The sequence below is a fragment of the Scomber japonicus genome, chromosome 21 (assembly GCF_027409825.1).
Source record: "Scomber japonicus isolate fScoJap1 chromosome 21, fScoJap1.pri, whole genome shotgun sequence".
NCBI classification, from domain to species: Eukaryota; Metazoa; Chordata; class Actinopteri; order Scombriformes; family Scombridae; genus Scomber; species Scomber japonicus.
The window spans coordinates 7,250,536-7,267,450 of NC_070598.1; the positions used below are offsets into that span (position 1 = coordinate 7,250,536).

Below are 16,915 nucleotides of genomic sequence, written 5' to 3' on the forward strand. Positions count from 1 at the left end.
TGAAGGCAGTTATTGACGAGAGACATGCTGGAAAACCTTTAAAATGACATTGGTTGTGTAACTATGGTTGTTTTTTTATGTTTAACCCGAAGATATAGCGTGTCTTCTTGCAGGTCTACAGGAAAAATACTAAAGCTACAATCTAAGTTTAGGAGAAAACTAAAGCTAACTAGAGCTAATGTAAGAGGTAGTTTCATAACAGCTTAATTATCTGGGTTATTATGGGTTGTTATGTCATATAAACCTGCTTAAATTACCTTTACTTACTTACGGGGTTATAGCTTACAATATAGGCTGGGTTTTATTCATATTAGTTTAATTATTAGTTGAAAACTTCTTCTGGAAAAATGAAGCATAATTAAAGTGTAATTGATAAAGTATTCATACTGATGGCTGTATGTTATAAGAGGAAAACAATTAAGTGAATTTGATTGTAAATTTGCATGCACATTTCATAGGTCCTTTGCAGTAAACTGTTATAAATTACATCAGCTTACAAGAAATAATTTGATGTTTTATTCATTCATAATATACATAAATATATGTATATATAAAGTCACATTGACCTTTTTGCATACTCGTTACATTAATTTTGATACTTTACATCTTGCTGCTGATGCTTTTAGAGTGCTGGACTTTTACTTGTAGTGGAGTATTTTTACACTGTTACAAATTTATACAACTGAAGAATTAGGGTACCTCTTCTGCTATATACATTATGATTATGATGATCTGTAAGTCATAGTTGGCCCCTGTTTTTTCAATCTACAACTACATCGCTGTCTACGAAGTCAGATACATTGGAAGCAGCTGCTCTGTTTGTGGAAATGTGGAGCATCTATAAAGTATTAGTCTTCGCTTTGGTGTCAGCATCAAGCTTCACACCCGTGTATGCCCTGGATTTCTGCCAAACTACCGACCCTGATTGTAACAGTCATGATAACATAGCATCAAACACCCAGCAGTCCCTACACACATTCAAATCCAGGTGGAACATGAGTGCTGCAAACCTTATACAGCACCTGGACCAATTTACAGTCTCCTGCAAGAAGCTCATCGGTAAAAATATATAGATAGAAGTCAGTGTAATAATAAAGCATCATTTGATGTTGTCATCACCTTTATGTAACTTTCTGCAGATGCTTTTCCAATCGATGAGGTTGATGGCAATTTTGTTCGGACTGTGAAGAACTGCATATTCTCCAAATCCATTCCAACTTCACTGAAAGGCCCATTAAAACTAGCAGCAGTTTCTAAGGTGATGTAACAATATTATCAGCATCAGAGTTTTCTTTAACTTAATACCACAAAGAATTCATTTATTTTTTGATTTGCCTCAACAGGATGTCATTGAGGGGATCTTAGATTTGGACATAGCTGTGACCCAGTCTGATGATTTCCTGCATTATGCCAGTGGTGGCAGACTGCTACCAGGATCAATACCTCTTGCACACAGATATGGGGGTCATCAGGTAGTGTTGGTTTTATCTCTTACTGGCTTACACTTTTAATATATAACCCTGTAGAGCAGTTTAACCCAACTCAGCTTTATTTACAGTAGGCTGTATAGCAGGTTGATCCACACAGAGGAAAACAAAGCAGAACAGAAGAAATAAAACTAGGAATAAAAAGAGAGCAGAGAAAATAATACATTTTAATTTAATTCATTCAAATAGGTTAAAACATTTTTTTTATTCAAAAACTGTATTTGTGTATTTTTAAAATTACATTATAGTTAAATATGGGAAAAAAATCATGTTTCCATCATATGTCCAAAGATGAACTGAGCTGTAACTTAATATCTTATCTCTAAAAATACCTGGATTGTCATACAGGTTTTTTTAATCAAATCACTTCACTAGATGCTATTTTTGACCAGAGACAATTATAGTGCAACCCCAAGAGATTTTCCATCATTTGAGGTGTAAATTAGCTCAGAACCAAGTCTAGAAAAACTGAAAATTAATTTCTAACAATACATGTGCACATCTGCGATAAGATTTGGCCACATCTGGTCACACTGAAATTGAATTATGAATTTATTTTTCCATCTGCTTCTATGATAGTTTGGCTACTGGGCAGGTCAGCTGGGTGATGGTCGAGCACATTCCCTCGGTCAGTATATCAACAGGTGAGAGTTTTTTGGGATGTGGCTTCTCACATATTTAAAGTACCATTCCAGTTAAAGCCCAAAACTTAAGTTCTGTATGAAATGTATTGTTTCTTAGGAAAGGAGAAATATGGGAACTGCAGCTTAAAGGCTCTGGAAAAACACCATATTCAAGGTATGTTGGTTGTGTTTCCTCCTTTTCTTCTTTGTTGCATTATCAGTTTGTATGGTGTTACATCCTGGCCTGCATCAGAGGCAAGTCAGTGGCTCTTTTTCTTTAATATATCTTATTTATATTATAGATTATAGATGATTTGCAGGATTATGGCTGGGTTTAAACATCCTTTTTTTCTTTTAGAAACAGATGATTTGTCACGAAAAAACAAGCAGAGGTAACCATCATCTATTTATCCTGAACTCATCTTATTTCTGCATGAATTTGAACATTTCACTACAGGTCAGGAGACGGTCGAGCCGTGATCCGCTCGTCTGTCAGAGAATTTCTGTGCAGTGAGGCGATGCATTTCTTGGGTGTTCCCACCAGCAGGGCCGCCAGGTGAGAGTGACAGTGACGAAGGGAGATAAAATCTGCTGTCTGAATAAATATCATCTGTTTAAAGATTCTATCTGTTCAAGGATCTGATGATGAGGATGTCATGCATAAATGTTGTTTTTTAGTCTAACTGGTATAATATGGGCAGTTTTCTGGGCAATATGAAATATGTTTAAAATTTAGAATTAACATTGGGTGCAACATTAATTTAGTTGACGGGGGTTCATGAGAAGATATACCTGGAATTTGTTACCTTAAACTACATACTTTGAGTATTTGGCAGGTGTGTTATTGTGTTTAACACCAATGACATGGTTGAAATGTTTTGGAAGGAATTATAACACAGGAAGAAGGTGTATGATTTCCTTTGACCTTGTGTATGTGTGTTGTTAACCTGATAATCACTTGATTTATTTCAGTCTTATTGTAAGTGAGGAGCCGGTGTTTAGGGATCAATTCTACAATGGCAATGTGAAGACAGAGAGAGGTAAAGTACAGCAAACTCATGCAAAAATACATCAAAACAGATTAAACTTATTTGCTTTTAAATGTATAATTACACACAGCTATTTTACATGATTTTTCCCATTCATTATATCCTCAATATTACTTCTTTATGCTTTATCCTCAGGAGCTGTTGTACTCCGTCTAGCTAAATCATGGCTTCGGATTGGATCATTAGAAATTTTGTCTCATAGTGGAGAGATCGATCTTCTGAGGTGAGATAAATCTGATGAGTTTTTTTTTTAATAATATCACTCATTTCAATTATCTGGCTTTCTACTGCATTGAATATGCTACACCATGTAACATAAATTTGTTGTCCTGTTGATTTTAGAAAGCTGTTGAACTTCGTGATCGATGAACATTTTCCTTCCATCAATTCAAATGACCCAGATAAATATTTGGTAAGTTATGTTGAACTTGATGTTGTTTCTGTATAGAAGAATCAACTATATGGTTTATTCTGTACATCATACTTTCCTTATTGTTTCATAGTTTGTAATGTGGCATGTTTTCATGTTTCCAGGTGTTATACACTACAGTCGTAAATGAAACAGCACATCTAATTGCTCAGTGGATGTCAGTTGGGTTTACACATGGTAAGAAGATCCTGTTTTGCCTGAATATTGAATCACACAGCATGCACATCCACTGGTATTTATTTAGTTATTTTCATTCTGACAGGTGTGTGCAACACAGACAACTTCAGTCTCCTGTCCATCACCATCGACTATGGACCTTTTGGCTTCATGGAGTCGTACGACCCCAGTATGTGTGCAACGATGCATGTCTGAGCTGACGTAAAAAAACTGAATGTCCTATTTCTGTCAGGTGGCATACTGCTGTTTTAAACTTGCAAACTCTTGCAGATTTTGTCCCGAACACGTCAGACGATGAGGGAAGATACAGCATAGGAGCTCAGGCCAATGTCGGACTGTTCAACCTGGAGAAACTCCTGGGGGCTCTTAGTCCTGTGCTTTCTAATAAACAGCAGAGAGAGTAAGAACACCAGATATCTGTTTGTTTTAAAGGTGTTTTAGGTGACCTGTATTGATTTCTGTTGGTCCCCAAGGAAACCGCAATGATACTTACAGAACTAGACTTATTCTCAAGGCCTGCAATACTGGTCAGCAATCAACCTTTGAAAGTATAACTGTTCACCTCTTGTCCATTTTCAGGGCTAAAATCATTTTGAAGGGATATGTTGATATTTACCAGATGAGGTAAGTTCCATTTGAAATGTTGGTCTGACTTTCTCTCTCTCATGCTTCATTTAAACCATGATAGTAATGATAATGTGTTGTTTTCTAATCGTATTCTTGTATCTATTTCAGGATTCACCAGATATTTAAAGCAAAACTGGGGCTCCTTGATGAGGAGGAGAATGATGGCTATCTCATTGCTTTCCTGCTTAAGGCAAGTCATTTACAAATCTGAGTTGCATGCTCTATTAAATCAGTCTAATTTTAGGGGCTGTGCTCATATTATACTTGTATTACTGTCTTACATGGATAAACGATGGCGGGCTTGTTTCCTCAGATGATGGAGGACACACAGTCTGATTTCACCATGACATTCAGGCAACTTAGTGAAGCTTCAGCCGAGCAGCTTCACAACAGGGACTTCACGAAGGTAGAGCTACAGCATCTGGTTTTTAAGAAGACAACTGTTTTAATATTTTCTCTCTATCTCAAAGGGATCATCTGCCAATATACTGTGACATCCTCTGTCTTGTATTAAGTATTAAGTCAATCATTTAAGTAATTTTACAAGAAAAAACACCAAGCATTCACTGGTAAGGCCCTCAAATGTTTGACTTTGTGGCTTTTCTTGGTTTTACAATATTCGGATTGATATGGTTGCTTAAATTAAGACATTCTTATAGGATGTCACCTTGGACTCCAGGATGTTTGATGTTTTCTTGACCAATAAGATTAGATTAATCAATAAAATAATTGTTGGTTCCAGCCCTATTAAATAGTGAATTAGTGTTTTATTGTTAGTATTGAAGAAAATAACATGTTGAACCAGAGTAGCTATTCAGAGGTTCATTTTTTTATTTCGAGGCATCCTTCAGGTTTCTATTTGTATTTGTTTTGTATTAGATGTGGGCTCTTGAAGACTTGTCATCACACAAGCACTTCTCTGATTGGCTCAATATGTACCTGCTGCGGCTCAGCAGGTAAGCACAGATGTAAGATGTAATGTCAGACCTCACTCAAGTTAACACAATTTGTCTAATTTGTCACAATTTTTGGTGCTTGAAAACATTTGATATACTCCCTCACTTCCATTTGTGTGCAATAATGATTTTTTTTGTTATGTTCAGGCAACCAAATGATAACGATGCAGATCGTCAAGACAGGATGAAAAGTAAGCCAATTCAACCATAACAGTTGTACTTTTTAAATATCTTGGATACAAATTACAAAATATTAAAATGTTGTAATGTAAGAGAAACAGGAAGCTCATCTGATTGCGTAAAATATCCTGCAGCTGTGAACCCTAGATATGTGCTGAGGAACTGGATGGCGGAGTCTGCTATAAGGAAAACTGAGATGAATGATTTTTCAGAGGTTTGTATTTGGTCAATAACTGATATCTTAACTTATATTAAAATTTTAACTGATCTCAAACCAAAGCAATATCCCAGTATACTTCAGTTGTTTGTATTTAAATTGGTGTCATCCATGTTTTGCCCACTAGGTGGAGCAGATGCACCGTGTACTTTCATTCCCCTTTGTTACACAAAAGACTGCAGAGGAGGCGGGCTATGCAGCAAGACCTCCACTGTGGGCTAAGAGGTTAAAGGTCAGCTGTTCTTCATGAGTAGCTAGATGCTAAGATGAAGAATTTCAACCTAACTTTAGTGATATTTTTTCATTTTCCTTTTTGGTCATATTCTGTCATGTTGGTGGAATATATTTTGTCCAAATTGTCAAGGTTGTGGTTGACATAAATACAACGAACGTCTGCTTTAAGATGCAGTTCTCATGGCCACAGAAATATTCAAATTTAATTGTAGTTTGCTCATAAAATTGTATTTTGACAGTTTTACATTTGAAAATACATCTGTACATGTTGTAATTGCAGATTAATGCAGAATAAAGACAAAGATGAAGTTGCTTTGTGTTGCTTCGATCCAGACATTCCACCTCATCACATGTCTTCCGGTGTCTCCCAAACTCCACATATACACACACCAGAACCAGTAAATGGAAACCAGCTCCAGTGCTTTTTACATTTCTGGGCGTTTTATAGGATTTATGAGGCGTTATGTTAATTGATTACGGGAGGATGTGGCTTTCAGACGGTCTCGTAACATGTGTTTAAAGCAGTCAATGCCAGCAGGCTCTAACACAGTGACAGAAGAAAGTAGACCCAGTAATTGAATCTTTGAAGACATTATGTTCATTTCATGCATTTCTCATACCACCAGGATTTATTTATGTAACAGCCATTTTATAACTACTACAATTGGGTGTGCTCTATAGGCCTATTCCCTGTAAACACTTAACAAAGTATTTACATCCATCCAAGCAAAATTGTGACATATTTACAAATCTCAAGAGTACAATATGACAACATTGTATTTTCTTTACAAAAAAATTACCTCATGTTTTTTATATCAGTAGCAAACTTACAGACACCAGTGACTATGTATAACAGTTTCTTTGAAGCCCCACCGGACATGTTTTAAAACATAAAAGACAAATATTCTGCTAAGAATAATAAATGTTCCAAACCATCATTTGGCTGGTTAGACAATATTGAAATTACATCTGTATGCAAATAGTTTCAGAAGTTCAATCGTTGGATCGACAATGTTTTACACGTCAATTCTCAGCGCCTGTGCACTGAAGACTTCCACATCACACTAGTGTAGGCGGCCTATTGGCTCCAAACAAGTTGGATGCAGAGAAACTTCCACAATGAAGCAACATCCTTCTAGTGCACATAAGTCACTAGAAGAAGAACATCCAGGTGACGCCCAATAGTAGGTAAAAATACCCTTGAGTGGAAGGGGACTTCTCTTCGGTCCCAAAGACAATCAACCTTTGACTTGATTCGAGAAACATTTGGTGTAAATAAGCAGACTTCTAGTTTCAGCTTGAAGACGTGCAAGAAAAGATGAGCTGATATGATTTTTTTTTTTTTTTTTACAAAGGATCACAGAGAGGCTGATTAAAGGTTAAATTGGTCTTTGTTCAGCCACAGTTAGTGGTATTTTTATTTCCAGATAATACCCTCTTCAGGCTAATTATCGCTGCGCTTCTTCCGCATGGCAAGCATCAGTTCTGACATGAAGTCTCCACCGTCTCCTCCTCCTCCCCCTCCCTCTCCTTGCATTGGTGTAGTCCTCTTTGGCGGAGCAGGAGGGATCTTCTTCACTGACCCAGTAGGCCGCAATGCTGCTTTTGGGGGCGCAGCAGGAGGCGGAGGAGGTGGCGGAGGTGGAGGAGGTGCTCCAGCCCCTATAAATACTGGCTGAGATGGAGGCGGTGGTAAGATCTCTGGATCTGGTGGTGGAGGAGGCAGAGACTGGTCCATGCTGCCAAAACTAGGTGGAGGTGGTGGCAGAGAACCAAAGCTAGCCGCCGGAGGAGGGGGAGGGAGGAAGTCTGGTGGAGCCTCTGAGCTGTCGTCCATGGATGGGAGTGGCGGCGGAGGAGGGAGGTTGTCCATTGCAGATGGAGGTGGAGGGAAGTTGGTTGGCAGTTGTCGCTGGGGAGGCGAAGGTTTTGAGGAACTCTTGGCAAACAAAGGAGATGGTGGAGGAGGGAAGGCTGGGTCTGGAGGTGGTGGGGGGAGGACTTCGGTCATTGGTGGTGGAGGCGGTAAATTTCCAAAGTCCTAGGAAGACAGAATATGATATTATGATGCAAGAAGAATAGGATGCGGACGTTTTACAGTTTTACAGTTTATTTTAACCAAATCGATCATAATCGAAGCAGCACAGACTGAGATATCCTGACTTTTAGACTGGAAGAGCTCCAAAAATGCTGGTGCCTACATTTCCCATGATACAACAGATATCTGTCTGTTGAGTCCACCAACTTAGTGCATGTACAATAATAATCAAAACAAAACATAAAAGATATGTTTCCATAAATTTCCATAAATCTAAATGTGCTGCTAATTCAGCTGCTTTTTTCTGTTTTAAGTCATCAAAAATCTTAGACTTTGGACTGCTTGGGCCCTTTTCACTACTACCTAACAGTAGACTAAGCTATTAATCAATTAATTTAAAACAATCAATCAACAAATTAATTGTTGAGTTTGAGGATTTGTAGTTTTATCTATTGCATATGATCATGAACTGAATCCATTTCCAGAGATAGTAAGATGACATCTTAGGCCATGAGAACTTGTGATGTTTGTCCTTACATTAACCAACCTAAACCTTTATCTCATAATCACCAGATCCCAAACAGATCCCTACCTTAGAATCAGGTCTTGGTTGGGGTTTTGTAGCGTGCCCATTGGCCTGGCTTGGTGTTTTGGCTGCGACACAAGAAGAAACACCATGAGTGAACATACTGTACAGTGAAAAAGTTTCTTCTCACATCACTACATCTGGCTTGTTTCATACTGTCAGTTTGCTGTCACATAATCAATGAAGGACTCAGTGAAGGGGAGATTGTGTGCTCTGCTACCTTTGATAGTGGGTGAGGGTGTTGATGGATTGGAGCTGGATGGAGTGCTGCGGTTCGTCCACGCAGAGTTGACGGCAGCCTTCTTCTCGGCTGTTTTAAAGTTGTCATACAGCGACACGCCATACTGGAGGTGTAAGATACACACCACAGAGTTTATATTGTATGTTCTGGTTTAATGGAAATGATAGCTTATCGTTAAATTGTTTAAATTGCTCAAATTTACCTTTGCAATGCGTATTCCAGTGATCCAAAGTTTCTTGGACCAGGCATCATCACAGCACATGTACTTGATATACTGAGAATCCTTCTGGATTTGAGGATGCTGGGAGACGAATACACACAATAAGCATGGTTAAGTTGGTTTAATACTCTTAAGAAGTGCTCGTTTGGATAGTACGCAAAGAACAACATTTAGTATTCCTTTTAGTTTTTAGTTTGCTTGACAAAATATTACATTTACACAAATCCTCTCATTATTTCAAGAGTCTCTACTGCTAAAAACTTTGTAACTCCAACACTGTAACAGATTACAACCTCGCCTTTCAACATATCTTCCATTTAATGTGTAATAAGCTGTTTTCTGGGGCAGCAACAGACTTAAACACACCCAACTGCATCCTCTAGAGAGACATGAGTCACGTTGACCTCTTCATTTCCGTCCACCCTGACACTACTTTATTTCAGTAGTATCTCTTGACTCATTGAGTGATTGGGATGATTCAGTATTCTGCAGTGGAACATTTGGTTATGTATTAAAGGATACCACAAGGGGGCAGAGTCAATCTAGAGAGAGTGTTAAAGTAATCTTGTAAGAGGAGCAGTCAGATGCTTGAATGTCATGCTAAAATAGTCTTCTGGTATACTTGGAAATATACTCTCACTTATACATTACAAAGACATTTGCTGTGCAGTGCTTACTGTATATTTCTAATATAAACTCCAGAGTCAGTTGTTTTCCCCCTTGAAGAGGAAGTTAAAAATTAAACCAGTTGTCATGGTATCAGTTGTGCATAATGGTGATGGTATGGAGATAACCTGAGGCAGCTTCTCTAAATATCTAACCATAAATAGTTTTTGCTTATGTCCTTTAATAGCTGCTATTTTGGCGGTCTGTAAACACCACCTCAGATTTAACAGCACACACCCTAATTGAACACTCTGACAGCTTCATTTACCATCACATCATCTTCATCACCATCCATCACAAATAAAGCAGCTTTTATTGAGCTTTACAAATACCAACAAAGATAAAAGATGACATGAAATCTGGCTAGACTTTCAAAAATGTCCACTCTGACAGGTCATTTTCCCTTTGCCCTTGGCCAAGCAGCACCTTATAGCCTCCTCCCTTCAGCTCGAACCTTGAAGACTCTCTTTTACTGGAAGGTAATTCTGTTTCTTTGCCTCTCTAAGCTCTTTTTTGCTTTGATCCTCAACATCTAGTCTAATGGTATCTGCTGATTCTAGTGTTTCCCAGACAAGATGGGGGATGGGGGAGAAAGTCGACTTTCATATCCCTTTAAGACTGACCACTAACTCATCTAGTTCTTGCTTTTTTCATTTCCGTCAGCACTTCTTGGCTTTTAATGGGTACAGTAGGTCCCCCCCATCTTGTTCTCAGATTGGAAAGTACTTCTTAATGAAATGCATGACTGTTTCAATTTCTTTTACGCGAATTAGGAACTGTTTAAAAAGTATTCTCGTTTCATTTTTTAGAGGAATTAAATAAAGCCATGCTGTCTCGCTTCTTCAAATGAAACTATTTATTGCTTTTCGTATTTGCAGCATAGCAAGCAGCTGCAAAGCTGACCATAACGGTCATAGAACTCACCACGCAGGAGTCGAAACTGTATAAACATCTTATGTACCATACGACTGATATGCTGTACACCAACTGGTCAAACGGCTCAGTGATATTATAAATAATTTCTTAAATGTCACAATGAGGGGAAGTTGCAGCTTCTCTAATAATACTTCCATGATGAAAGTATGGGGATTTGAGGCAGATTCAGATGAATAGGTAATAAATTCTAACTAAGTGAACCAACTTACCTTCAGAACAAAGCAGAAGTCAGTAGGGGCTTTGTATTTGGTCTTCAAGTCTTTGGCGTGGTAGACATTTAAGTTGTCAAGTTGGACAAAGCAGACGAGATCACGGGATGACTGAGAAGAAATTAAAACATTATTATTTTTTTATACACAAGTCTGTTTATCTATTCCATGCTGTGCTGCACAACAGTAGACCATAATGTACTCTATGAATGGTATGTTTGGGAGGAAGAGCTGCCAAGAGATGTAAGATATACAGGGATGCAGTGAATAAGCTGCAGGTATTCATCTGGGAGTAAAAGCTCTAGTTATGTTCAGTGATGCATAAAACAAGAATGGGGTTGATAAAGCAAAGAGTCTAATATACAAGACCTTAAATCTCATTACTTGACATTGCAAATAAAAAAAGTCATTATCTGCTGGATTTTCATTTTTACGACTGAGTAATAGGTGTTGTATGTTTGTTTATTGTCTGGCCTTTGCCACAAATGATGTTCTGTTTTGACCCCTGACCTTGGTCTTCCCTTTGGGCACGTAGTAAATTCCTGAGGCCCTCAGCTGGAAGAGCCGCTGCTTCCACGACTTTTTGCCGTCCTCTTTGAGGTACAGCACCCCCTCAAGATCAGGCACGATGATGGAAGTCCCGCAGAAGTTCTCCTGCGGAGGTGAAGAAGGGATGAAAGGGGTCAGGAGAGTGTCACTTTCAAGAAAATATTTCACTTATGAGTTCATGCGTATGAATGAATTTATTTACCTTTATTAAAAGCTCTTTGTCTTTGTCCTTTATTTCTTTCAGAGCTGCCTTATCCTTTTTCCATAGATAAAAGATCTGCAGGAATAAAACAAAGTACAATAAGGATCATGTTATAATTGCACATTGTTTAGCCATTTGGGAATATATCCAGTTCCTCAAATATGCATGATAATCCTGATATTCAGTGGAGTGATTTGATCTTAACGTAGCCTCAGACGTTGCTTCATGTGGTCAAAAGTAAATCCCTGAATACTTTACTTTTAGGAAAGAAAAGTCAACTTTTAACATATTAAATATCTGACCAAAACATTGGTCAATAATCATTATCAGTTTTCAAAAACTTTTGAGCCAGTTCATTGGTGTGTGACTGTGCTAATTTCATTTCATATCATAGTCTCAGGCTGTGTTTATATTATGATAAGAGGAAGTCCACAGGGGGATTTCTATTTTGGTAGCTTGTGTCAGAAGTTGAAACTGTAAATTGATAGAGACATATTGTATAAAACAGATCTCTCTTTTGTTGGTGTCGGGGGGACACGGGGGACATGATGGAGTACTTTAAATTATGAGAATATCTCACCAGTTTTCCAACACGGCTATTTGTCTCTGCCAACAGACCGAATCCATTAAATTGACTGAGATTATAAAGGGGGTCCCATTATATCAACAAACATGCCAAGATCTCAGTGTATTTTGCCTGAAGCTGTTTTGTCTGATATATTACAGTGGAGACATGAATGTAAGAGGTCATCCTGCATGGAGGAAAGTCATAATTCAGACAACAATTCATCAGCGGAAACAGCCAGATGGTGCTCAGCTGAAACAATGTGGAGATAGATTTGCACAAACCAAGGTTAATATTAATTAGATAGCCACGGTTGGACTTTTGAGATGCACATTGTACGCACATTGTCTCTGATCACTCGGTTTAGAGAGATAAAGCCAATCTGTGTCACTTTATAACGATGACTAACCTGTGGGTTTATGAAAACCTCAAATTTTTCTTTCCTCTCTTGAAAGAGGACTTTGTTCTCGCTGTCCCTTGTCCACGCTGAGAGGAGATCCACAAGGTTTTCATGGTCTTCAAATGTCCGCTCTGTTACAAAAGGAAGCAAACTTGTCAGCAAACAGATGTGGAAGACATATTAAAGCCACTATGTGTATATTTTTAAAGTTTAAAAAAAAAGAAGTATTTTTAAAGAGACAAACCAGTTAAAAATACACAGTTCAAGTTTCATAAAGGTGCCATACTCTAAAAATGTCATATTGTAGACATGGTCGCTTTAAGTAAAAGTACCACAATGATCAAAATCAAAATTACTGGGAACTGGGTCGGGGGGATTCTTTTTGAAGTGACTGTCAAAGGGTCAAATGAAAAGTGGGGAAGTCCCAATTGCAGTTTTTGGTTCCTAATCCATTTGAATCTGCCTACATCAAGTTTGAAGTGGTATTTATTCCCCCTCTGTGTTTTTTTTACAGCTGATATGTAGGAGACAGGGCTTTTTAATGCGTCAGCTCCAGGACATTACCAGTAAAATGCATCAAAAGTAAAATTACTCATTACAAAGAAGTGCCTTTTCAGGGGTTTATTAATGAGTACGCTGCATTTTACTATAGATGCTGATGTTCTATATTATGTACAGTTAGGGAATAATGCATATGTGTCACATTACTATTTTCTTTTAAATCTGAAAAGTAACTAGACGCATCCAGTAGGATAAAAATTGTAATATTGGCCTCTCTCATCCTTACATGAGAAAATAGGTGGGGTTTTTTTTTTATTGCCAAACCAACATAAATGACCATTACAAAAACAACGCATAACAGCCTTTTCTGATCCACCAAGTTTAAACAAATAAAAATACTTGGTTTTATTTGAAATGATTGGAAAGATTGTGGTCATGGTTAAAATAAACAAACATTGACTGTTGGTATGAAATTGGATTCTTGTCTGGAAAACTATTGTTTTAAGCTTTTGAACAAACAAATAAGTGTGTTTTTTTCTGGTGTGGATAGTGTTGGGAATATAGTGGATAAGCAGTAAAAATGTAAAATACTCAAGTAAAGTACAACCTAAAATTGTGGTTTCCTCCTCCTCGCAGCAAACGCAGCTAATATATATCAGCCATAGAAAATCAATTTCTCAGTACATTCAAACGCTAATGCCAAGACTGACTTTGGAAAGTTAAAATTGTCTCCAGTTCTCTTCCTCACACTGAGTCCAACAGTGCTTTATGATTTAAACTAGAATCTACAATAATCCTCTATCTTACTTTGTACCCCTTTATGTCCCCTCTGTTTTTAGCTCTGCACCATAAAACATGTCAAAACAAACGCTCCACAGTATGTACAGTATGTCGCTCTATCTTGAAATCAGCTGAGCTTGCTTCAAAGTCAACTTCACAGCTGTACCATTGTCTAGACCTATTTCAAATGAATTAGGAAATGTTTCGATAAAATACAACCTTCCCTGTTTGCTGGAAAGACTTTTAAATGGCACAAAACCTCAAAAACACATTAAGTGCACTTTCCATGTCCTTCTTCTTCCTCTCTGCCCACCCACACACACACACACACACAATGTGCCGTAGATCTCCATCATGTATATTGGGCATTTGACTGTAGTTTAGCCACAGTCCCCAATTACAGGTTAGCAGCTGAGACAGAGGTAGGCATTAGATAAATTGCAGCCAGTTCCAGTCTGTAGTTTGACTATTACAATCATTAAATGTATGGTGTGACTTGGCTGCTGGAGTAAGTTATTAGGAGTAAAAATCCCTTTGAACTGCATTAACCACATGGTGCTCCTTAACAGTGTGCATGGTGAGCACATGGCTGAATTGAACAGTAAAGATTTGTTTGAAGATGGTGTTACTGTTGAGCTCTGTGAGTGTTTATTGGGCGTGACCGGCCTTGACTTTTTGTTGATAAAGATTAAAGGTCGGCATAAATGTTACACTACTTCTCCTCGCTGTAGTTTAGTCAGAACATTATACGCTCACGGGGGGGGGGAGGGGGGTGGTGGTGGTGGTGGTGGTGGTGGGGGGGGGTTTACAGGCATTTACAATATCGAATATGGTTTCCATTGTCAAGCTGTCACACTGCTATTTATAGATAGATGACACAAGAGCCCACCCACCCCCATGCCCATGAGTCACCTACATAGAGTAATTCAGAATGTTGTATGGATACCATGCTATATGTAGTCATCATGTCATACGGTGCTTAGCTAATTTAAACACTGGCTATTATTTGGTTAAAAATAAACAGTGTTGACTAAAGGGAAACACACATTTCCTCATTTGTTTTGAGCTGGCAGGGCAGCATACGCATACACGCACCTTCTTTAGAGGGTTTATCTGCAGTATGGACTGTACTTGTATAAAACCAAATATGCATGTCAAATGTTTAGGAGTCTTTATGAAAAAAAAAACTGCTTCAAGTTTGGATTTTAGTAACACAGGAAGAAGCTGGTAGCACTTTTTAGCAGTGCTATTTAAAAAAAGGCTGAATGTTTTCTGTGTGTTTGCAGCAACGAGTGAGAGAATAAGGCTGGTGATAACTAATTATCACCTCTTATTGTCGACAAAATCAAATGAAAAAACCCCAATGAATATATCAAACTAACAAGTATTCTCTGTGCATCCGGAGCTGTTTTGTATCTAATTCCTCTGTACTATTATAGAGCTCAAAAATGATTAAAAACACATCAATGAGCCACGCTTACTTAAAACTACAGTATCCAGCTGTTTGCAGTAAGAAAAATGGCGTATCCATTCATTTTGTGTACTGCTGCTTAATTCCCTAAATATATAAAATCACTTGAATAGGATTTTCAAGTAAAATAATATTGACTCACTCACAGACACTAATGACTTTACCACCAGTGTCTCATTAAAACAGTTTCCCAACTAAAAAGCCCCATTCATTCCCTTTTTAGAGACATTTGCTTAAAGCTACAGTGCCCAGCTGTTTTATAAAATTAATGAGCCTTTTGTAAAAAAAATTAAACTATATATTGTGCCATTCTTTACAAGAACAAGTATTCTCTTTGTATCCAAAGCTGTACAGTATATACAGTTAACTCATTCCTCTGCACCATTATAGAGGTCCACTGTCGTCCAAAAACCATTAAAAACACATCAATGAGCCACGCTGCTGCACTACTGTAGGTGACACGCTCTTTACAATGAAAATAAGCACTATAAGCACTGTACTTTATCTTCAATCAACCCTACATACACCAAGGAGCTGCAAGTACTCGCTTGCACTCCAAATGTGTATCATTCCATGGCTGAAAATAGTCCACAATAAAAGCACCATTTCCTCTTGTTTAAGAAACATCTGCTTAAAACTACAGTCCCCAGCTGTAAAAGTTAAACTATATATTTTCTCATTCTTTAGTCAGACTAAATGAACGTAAGACAGGGTAACAAGGTTAGAAAGTATGAGACATTGCTGGTTTCTCATGGAGTTTGTTTACAGTAAGAAAAATATAGAATAATTGGAGGCTTATCTTTTAATTTGGTGTATTTGCTGTTTAAGTCGCTGAATATAAAATTACTTGAACAGGATTTTCAAGCAAAATAATATTGACTCGCTCACAGACGCTAATGACTTAACCACCAGTATCTCATTAAAACAATTTCACGACGGAGTAAAACGATTCCCTGATCATGAAATATAAGATTGTTTCTGTTAAATTATAAATGATCTCCGTAATAATCAGATGGAGTTGTTAGGAAACAGTAAAAACAGATGGTAACAATGGCAACGATGTCCAGCAGCTGAAGTAAATATAGCACAGACAGCTCAGACGGAAGATTGAGATCATAAGGCTTCTATTTCCGCATGACAGGGAGGATGACTGACAGTGTCCGATACAGCAAATTAAACCCACCTGTCTATACTGTGTGTGTGTGTGTGTGTGTGTGTGTACGTGTGTTTGTGTGTGTGAGGAGCAGAGAGAGTATAAGAAAGAAGAGAGGAGGAGGGAGAGAGAGATGAATGGGAGTTGGATAAATGTTTCATTGTGAGCTCGCTGCAGTGTGGCTGCCATTGCGCCAATAAAAACACAGTCCATCATCTGGGCCTGAATGAAATATACCACCCTGTACATTGTGTGTGTGTGTGTGCGTGTGTGTGTGTGTGTGTTTGGTTGACAACTGAAGTAAAAACACCCAGAAGGATTATGTCACTAAAGCGTTAATCCCCCTCCACTGTGTTTTGCTGGTTTTGTTGACATATTTGCTGCTCAGCTCGTGCTTACACGTGTGGCCTTCCTTGCA

The 16,915-nt window shown here is 38.0% G+C and overlaps 2 protein-coding genes across 4 annotated transcripts in view; one reads left to right on the forward strand and one right to left on the reverse strand.

Moving 5' to 3' along the window:
* Positions 1-16,915, reverse strand: part of apbb1ip (amyloid beta (A4) precursor protein-binding, family B, member 1 interacting protein) — a 40,909-nt gene that overhangs the window by 11,131 nt on the left and 12,863 nt on the right. Inside the window, exons 7-14 of one of the 2 annotated variants that reach the window (XR_008323766.1) lie at positions 12,602-12,723; positions 11,628-11,702; positions 11,387-11,530; positions 10,877-10,987; positions 9,048-9,146; positions 8,825-8,948; positions 8,611-8,672; positions 7,217-8,021 (exon numbers count right to left, since the gene is read on the reverse strand). Coding sequence is in view for 1 of the 2 variants with exons in the window: in XM_053342569.1 (XP_053198544.1) it covers positions 7,425-8,021; positions 8,611-8,672; positions 8,825-8,948; positions 9,048-9,146; positions 10,877-10,987; positions 11,387-11,530; positions 11,628-11,702; positions 12,602-12,723 (1,334 nt within the window). In the remaining variant the exon portion in view is untranslated. Of the gene's footprint in view, positions 1-6,049; positions 8,022-8,610; positions 8,673-8,824; positions 8,949-9,047; positions 9,147-10,876; positions 10,988-11,386; positions 11,531-11,627; positions 11,703-12,601; positions 12,724-16,915 lie in introns of those variants that run through there. The other variant, XM_053342569.1, reaches the window with a different exon arrangement.
* On the forward strand, positions 43-6,069 carry LOC128382574 (protein adenylyltransferase SelO-like). 2 transcript variants are annotated; one of them, XM_053342570.1, is made up of 20 exons: positions 43-52; positions 792-1,059; positions 1,140-1,258; positions 1,344-1,472; positions 2,067-2,131; positions 2,229-2,285; positions 2,568-2,666; positions 3,083-3,150; positions 3,295-3,382; positions 3,502-3,571; positions 3,694-3,766; positions 3,852-3,935; positions 4,037-4,166; positions 4,346-4,390; positions 4,502-4,583; positions 4,707-4,799; positions 5,273-5,349; positions 5,497-5,540; positions 5,664-5,743; positions 5,874-6,069. In XM_053342570.1, the coding sequence occupies exons 1-20, from the start codon at positions 44-46 to the stop codon at positions 5,994-5,996; spliced, it is 1,803 nt and encodes a 600-aa protein (XP_053198545.1). In that variant the 5' UTR covers position 43; the 3' UTR covers positions 5,997-6,069. The 2 variants fall into 2 exon arrangements, with proteins under 2 accessions (XP_053198545.1, XP_053198546.1); XM_053342571.1 differs by lacking the exon at positions 43-52 and having other exon boundaries at positions 708-1,059.